The sequence below is a fragment of the Tupaia chinensis genome, unplaced genomic scaffold (assembly GCF_000334495.1).
Source record: "Tupaia chinensis unplaced genomic scaffold, TupChi_1.0 Scaffold000323_1, whole genome shotgun sequence".
Classification (NCBI taxonomy): domain Eukaryota; kingdom Metazoa; phylum Chordata; class Mammalia; order Scandentia; family Tupaiidae; genus Tupaia; species Tupaia belangeri.
This window is the reverse complement of record NW_006159817.1, coordinates 1,357,863-1,365,584: the sequence shown is the minus strand read 5'-3', so window position 1 is coordinate 1,365,584 and position 7,722 is coordinate 1,357,863. Positions and strand designations below refer to the sequence as shown.

At 44.1% G+C, this 7,722-nt stretch overlaps 1 protein-coding gene across 1 annotated transcript in view; it reads left to right on the top strand.

Annotated features, from left to right (window-relative positions):
• Positions 1-7,722, top strand: part of TPCN1 (two pore segment channel 1) — a gene marked incomplete in the record, with an annotated part of 99,292 nt that overhangs the window by 42,971 nt on the left and 48,599 nt on the right. The window contains 1 exon segment of the mRNA XM_027773129.1: positions 4,690-4,817. Within this exon segment, the coding sequence (XP_027628930.1) occupies positions 4,690-4,817 (128 nt within the window).

Genomic DNA, 7,722 nt, shown 5'->3' with positions numbered 1-7,722 from the left:
CACGGTCGACTACATGGGAGTCCAGCGACATAACCATTACGCTAACTGCTGGTCCCAGCAATAGCCTTTTATTAATTTATAAAACAAATAGCTAGAAAATCTCTTAAGAATATAGAAGAGTCGAGTAACACTGTAAACTAACTTGACCTATTAATGAATGATAGATTATTTATTGTGTACATGGAACATTTGCCAAGACCACATTCTGGGGCGTTAAAGAATTTATGAGGAAAGAGTATTTTATTTTATTTTATTTTATTTTATTTTTATATATATTTTTGCAGAGTTTTTTTTGTTTGTTTGGTTGGTTGGGTTTTTTTTTTTTTTTTTTTTTTTTTTTTTTTTTTTTTTTTTTTTTCTTTATGGGTAGCGTCGCTAACCAAGGGCACGTGCACGCTCCAGAAAGACAGAAAGAGGCAGAGAGACACAAAGCAAGAAATCACCCCCCTGGGGGATGGCCACACCGCAATCCCTTCTCCTTCATTCTCCTCTCGGGATCTTGGGCACTCACACACACACATACGCCTGGAGTGAGTTTAAGCCACCGGGTCTGGGACTCGAATTGCGGTTGACTACATGGGAGTCCAGCGACATAGCCATTATGTCAACTGCTGGTCCCGAGGAAAGAGTATTTTAAAAATGAGTCATTTTATGTAAGGACATTCTCTGATCACAATCAAATTAAATTAGAAATTAATAACAAAAAGATATCAGGAAATATTTGGAAACAAAACAGTACACTCTTAAATAAGTCCTAGGTCAAAGAAGAAATGAAATAAATGTAGGCAGTGTTATAAGCTGAATGAAAAGGAAAACATATAGTTTGTGGGCCCCTGGGGCCAGAAGGTGGTGTAGTGGTTAAGACACTAGACTCACACATGGCCGGCCAACCACTGTTTGAGTCCCAGATCCTGCAGCTTGAAAAATTCAACCAGGCATACGCACATGTGTGCCCAAAATCCCAGAAGGAGAATAGAGGAGAAGGGATTATGGCATGGCCATTCCCCCTAGAAGGTGATTTCTCACTTTCCCTTTCTCTGTCTTTCTCTGTCTCTCCAGTGAGCACATGCATCCTATGCCCAAAACCTAAAAAGAGAAAAAAAAAAAAAAAAAAGGGCTGCTACTAAAATTGTTCATAAAATAAATTATGGCGCTAGACACCTATTAGAAGAAAGGGCTTCAATGAATGATTTCAGCTTCCAACTTAAGAAGCAAGAAAAAGAACAGATGAAACCCAAACTAAGTAAAAGAAGGAACATAATAGAGATCAGTGGATCAGTGACATAGGAAACAGAAAAAAAGCAGAGGACAACAATGAAATAAAACACTGGTTCTTTGAGAGAAAAATCAATAAAACTGATAAACCTAGAGTCAGATCAGAAGAGAGAGAAAAAAAGGAAGTTTCCAATATCAGAAACAAATTTCAGTATCAAGTTTCCAATATCAGAATCTAAAGAGGTAATCTTACCATGGATTGAACAGAAATATAAAAAATTATAAAGGACTGTAAGAACAACTTTATTCCAATAAATTCTGCAACTTCGATGAAATGGACAAATTGCTTGGAAGGCATACGCTTCCAAAGCGTTCTCAATAAGAAATAGAAAGCCTTGGGAACCAGCAGTTAGCGTAATGGCTATGTCACTGGACTCCCACGCGTCCCGGACCCCGTGGCTTAAACTCACACCGGGCGCATGTGCGGGCGTGCCCAAGATCCCGAGAGGAGAATGGAGGAGAAGGGATTGCAGCATGACCATCCCCCCTGGGGGGTGATTTCTCACTTTCTGTCTCTCTCTCTCTCTCGGTCTGTCTGGTGAATGCATGCGCCCTATAGTGAAAAACCTCTCCAAAACAACCAAAAAAAACCCCAAAACAACAAACAAAAACAACAACAAAAAAAAAAAGAAAAAAGAAATAGAAAGCCTGAATATCCCTATATCTGTAATATTAAAGAAATTGAATTTATAGTAAAACTTCCCTGCAGAGAAAACTCTTAAGTCCAGTTGGCTTTACCAGTGAAGTCCACTAAATATTTAATAAGAAAATAAAGCCAACTTGACACAGATTCTTTCCGAAAATTGAAAAGCAAGAAATACTTTCTAAACTCAATAGCAGTTTCATTGGAAATAGCCCCAAATCAGCAACAATCTAAACGTCCATCCGCCGATGAACAGATAAACCGTGGTGCATTCATCCAGTGGACTGTTACTCAGCAACAGCACAGCACCACCTGTGGTGGCAGCATACAACACGGGTACCTTCAAAGTAATTAATTATGCTGAGTAAAAGAAGTCAGACAAAGAGTTCACACACTGTGATTCCACTTATATACAATCCTCAGAGATGTACACCTCTCTAATAGCGACAGAAAGCAGATCAGTGGTTACCTGAAGGAGGGTAGGCAGTCATGAGGTAGTGATGGCTATGTTGTCTTGATTGTAGTGATGGGTTTGCAGGCATACACGTCGTATGCATTAAAAATGTGCATTCAATTATGTTGTTGTGTGTTCTGGTTTTTGAAGGATTTTTGCTATAGGGTATGTGTACTCGCTGGAGAGATAAAGAGACAGAAAGCAAGAGATCACCCCTGGGAGGGATGGCCTCACCACAGTCCCTTCTCCTCCATTATCCTCAGGATCTTGGGGACACATGCACAGGTGCTTGGTGTAAGTTTCAAGCTGCTGGGTCTGGAACTTGAACTGCAGTTGACTATGTGGGAGTCCAGTACCTTAACCACTATGCCACCTACTGGCCTGTCAATTAAACTTCTAAAAAATGAGTGGGGGAGAGGCCATCAGATGGCTTAGTGGTTACGTCACTGGACTCCCACATGGCCAGCTGTGGCTTGAGTCCTAGAGCTGGTGGGTTGAAACTCACACCGGGCACATGTGTGTGCATGCCCAAAATCCTGGGAGAAAAATGGAGGGAAAGGAATTATGGTGTGGCCATCCCCCTCCCTGGTGAGAACATGCTCTCTGAGACAAAAGCAAACAAAAACTCTAAAAAATAAAAAAAGGGTGGGGAAGGACTCGAAACCAGTTGTAACCTGTGCCTTTGTCTCAGAGTTCTAGAAGGACCTTCTGTGGCCCAGTAGTCTTGTGAACTCACTCACTTTCCAGCCCTTTCCTGCATGATTGTGTGTCTTACATTCTTGTTTCCTATCAGCCGTGCAAAGCTCAGTATCCAAAATTTGATTCTGTGGTCCTCAAGGTGCATCATTTCAGTGCGGATAATGGGGGGACCAGATTTTCATCCTAGATCACTCCTTCCCAGTAAATTAACAAGTGGGTGGTGCCATTGCTTACCAGGCATGTCAGTAGAGACGCGTGACGGTTGTGATGCACACAAGTCAAACAGACTCAGCTCGGACCCTCATCAGCCAGGTATGGGAAGGTCAGGATCCAGGGGTGAGGCTGGATGCAGGGGTGCCGCCAGCGTTATGTTTTAGTTAGTGCCGTGTTCTCTGTGGACTTCCTTCTCCATCAGGCTGGGCACACACAGTCACACACCAGTGTGGTTTTCTTTTTTAGGGAGATTTTTGCTATTGGGCATGTGAGAAAAATAGAGAGAGGCAGAAAGCAAGAAATCACTACCCCAGGGGAGATGGCCACACCCAAATCCCTTCTCCTCCATTCTCCTCTTGGGATTTTGGGCACCCACGCGCACATGCCCAGTGTGGGTTTTAAGCTGCTGGCTCCAGAACTCGAACTGTATGGTAAAGAACCAGTGCCTTGGGACCAGCAGTTAGTGTAATGGCTATGTCACTGGACTCCCACGTAGTCGACCACAGTTCGTGTCCCGGACCTGGTGGCTTAAAACTCACGCTGGGCGCGTGTGCGTGTGTGCCCGCCCAAGATCCCAAGAGGAGAATGGAGGAGAAGGGATTGTGGTGTGGCCATCCCACCTGGGGGGTGATTTCTTGCTTTCTGTCTCTCTGTCTCTCTCTGTCTGTCTGGCGAGCCCACGCGCCCTATAGCAAAAAGAAAAACCTCTCCAAAAAAAAAAACAATCCCAGTGCCTTAACCATCACGCCACCTGCTGATCCCTCCCCCTGCCCTCCACTGTGATTTTCAAGCCACCAGATCCAAGACCGGGACTTGAACTGCACAATCAACCATGTGGGATCCAGTACCTTAATCTAGCATGTTTTTCAAGCCACTGGGCCTGGGATTTGAACTGCAGCCATCTGTGTGGGGGTCTGGCTCCCTGAGCATAGGGCTTCACTGCTGCACTATGGGGCTGGCCTTGGTTATTTTAAATTTTTGATTAAGTAGAATATTATGCTTCCAAAAGTTAAAAGGATATGAAATAGGTACTCCTTGAAGTGACATTTCTACCCCATTCCTCACACCCCTCGCAGGTAATCAACTTTGCTAGTTCTAATTCTCCTTCGTGTGTGTGTGTACGTGTGCGTGTGTGTTCGTGTGTGTGTATGAAGATATATAGATAAATGTATGCTTTCTTGTTTCCTCCCTTTTTTAATCAAAACTCCATCCTACGTATCTTCTCTGGTACTTGTTTTTCTCACTTAACGAGAGAAGGAAAATGTTTAACCAGCCATGCTGACTTCGGAGCTAGCGGGCTTCATGGAGGAGCGCGTGACATGCCAGCCAGTTTTTCCTTCTGCCGGATGGTGTCTTTCCTCTTGTAAGCCGAGTTCTAAGTGGATCTCTCTCCTCTTCCCTGCAGATGGGGGCAGCTATACCATCCATGACTCCCAGGCCCTCGGTCTGAGCTCCAGGGGCGAGAGTTCCCCCTCCAGCCCCAGCAGACCCAACTGGGAAATGAATTATCAAGAGGCGGCAATCTACCTCCAGGTGAGTGTCTCTGGGCAGCGCCTGGCTTGTTCCCTGCACCTGTTGTTAGTCTGCGGTAGCCGGGGCTCTGTAGGTACCCCTAAGTCCGGTCTGGGATAGCTTCTTGTTTGTGTGTGAGACCGGGAGAGCCTGCCTGGCAGTGCCCCAGGGAAGGACGCCAAGTGCTGGCATTTCCTCTGAGCCCAGGTGGTGGCTCTGCTGTCCCTGCAGTTCCCCGAGTGTATTTTCCTGGCCTACCCTTCTCCCCTTCTCAGGGGCGCACTGACCAGCCAAGTTCTCAGGAGGAAATTCTTCTTTCTATACTTAAGACCATAGCAGGGAATTGTCTCCACAGCGTGGGAGAACCTAGAGAACTTTCTTTCCTGTTTAACCTTCTGCTTTCATGGTTACTATTTCGTGCTTGTTTTTTGTGATTTTCTTATAAAAAAAAAATAGTACTTTTTAATAGAAGAAATACAATCAGTATAATAAGTTTAAGTACAAAGAAGGAATGAAAAAGCATTCACTCAAGGTTGTCCCTATCAACATTATTTTCTTCCAGGTTAAAAAAAAAAACAAACAACCTTTTTTTTTAAGTTTTTTTTTTTTTTTTTCTTTTTTGAGAGATTTTCGCTATAGGGCACGTGCGCTCACCAGACAGACAGAGAGAGACATAGAGACAGAAAGCAAAAAATCACCCCCTAGGGGGGATGGTCACACCGCAATCCCATCTCCTCCATTCTCCTCTCAGGATCTTGGGCACACATGCACACGCACCTGCCATGAGTTTTAAGCTACCTGGTCCGGGACATGAACCGCGGTCTACTATGTGGGAGTCCAGCGACATAGCCATTACACTAACTGCTGGTCCCAAGTCTTGAAGTATTTTTACATAGAAAAACATTTTAGAAAAATATGTCATGACTTCAGATGACACATTTAGGAAAGACTAAGAGAATTACTTGGTGGAAGGCATCAGCATTTTCTTTTCTTTTTTCTTTTTATTATTATTATTATTATTTTTATTTGCTGTACGACACATGTACTTGCTGGAGAGAGACAGAAAGTGAGAAGTCACCCTCCCCCTGGAAATGGCCATGCTGCCATCCCTTCCCCTCCATTCGACTCTTGGAATTTGAGACACGGAGGCCCATGCACCCAGTGTGATTTTCAAATCACCAGGTCCAGGACTCGAACTACACAGTCATCCATGTGGGATCTAGCCACCTCAACCACTATGCCACATGCTCGGGGTCAGCATTTTTATTCGATGACTATATAGAGTACTCTCTGAAGGAGACGCTGCTTTCCTCTCACTGGCTGGGGCATTTTCACCTCAAACCTGCCACTCTTGTCACGATGAGATTTCACTTCCTGATATGCGCTAAGTAATGTTTGAATGAAGAAATGGAACTTTTCTTTTTATAGAGAGATATTTTGCTATAGGGCACATGTACTCACTGGAGAGACTGAGACAGAGAGAGTGAAAGTGAGAAGTCACCTCTCATCAGGGATGGCCATACCGCAAACCCTTTCCTCCATGCTCCTCTCAAGATTTTGGGCATGCACGCACGTGTGCCTGGTGTGAATTTCAAGCTGCCGGGTCTGGGACTTGAACCACAGTCAGCCATGCAGAAGCCAAGCGCCTTAATCGGCATGCCACCTGCTGGTCCCACAAATGGAATTTTTCTTAAATTCATTTTTACGAATTCCCATTCATCTTTTGTTCTTTGTTGAAGCAGCTCTCCACTCTAAGTGTTTTGTCTCACATACACACACATAAGATTTAATTAAATGCAGGTATTTGACTATCATTTAGTTGTCGCTGTGTTTCTCATTTCTGTGCAGTGTCACGTATACTCGCACCCCTGGACAAATGCATTTTGAGTTCAGGTTAAGGCAGTAGAAAATGCTAAGGAAATGTTGGCAAGCTGGAGCATGCCTGTTAATGATCCTCATGGTCACCTTGTGCAGGTCGCTCTCTCCCAGGGTGACAAGGCATGTGGACTACATCAGGACAGAGTTAGATGGCTTGGGAACCTCAGGAACCCCTCAGTGGGTCAGAGCACTGGTAATAACATCCTGGGATGTTAAGGAGACACCCGCTAATCTTTTTTTTTTTTTTTTTGGGTGGGGGGCAGGTTTTTTGCTATAGGGCGCGTGCACTCACCAGAAAGACAGAGAGAGACAGAGAGACAGAAAGTGAGAAACCACCCACCAGGGAGGATGGCCACGCCGCAATCCCTTCTCTTCCATTCTCCTCTCGGGATCTTGGGCACGCACACATATGCACCCGGCATGAGTTTAAGTCACCGGGTCCGGGACTCAAACCGCAGTCAACTACATGGGAGTCCAGCGACATAGCAATTATGCTAACTGCTGGTTCTGAAACCCGTTAATCTTTGTAACAACCTTCTGAGGCCAGCATGACTACCTTCACTTCAGGTTGGCAGCTGGGGCTCAGAGGAGTTAAAGGTTGCCCAGGGTCATCCAGCCAGTAAGCTGCAGAACTTGGATTTAAACTGGCCTTCGAGTCATCAAATGATGCTCTTTCTTCTCTATGTTGTTACCCTCATTTCTTTCTTTCTTTCTTTGTTCTTTTTAAATTTAATTTTATGTTTTTACGATTAAAATATGAATTTATTTTGGTACAAAAGCTTTCTGAAATCCATACATAATTTTCCCATTACACGTATTTTACATGAGCTCTTTTTTCTGAAACTTTTCAAAATTAATTAATTTACATTCTTTCTCTTTCTTAAAAAGAAATATTTATTTATTTAGTTCCATCTGTTATTATTATCATTATTATTTTTTCATTTGACCAGAGAGAGAGAAAGGGAAAGCGAGAAAGCAAGCCACCAGGACCAGGACTTGAACCGCGGTCAGCCATGTGGGCATCCAGTGCCCTTATCCACCATGCCAC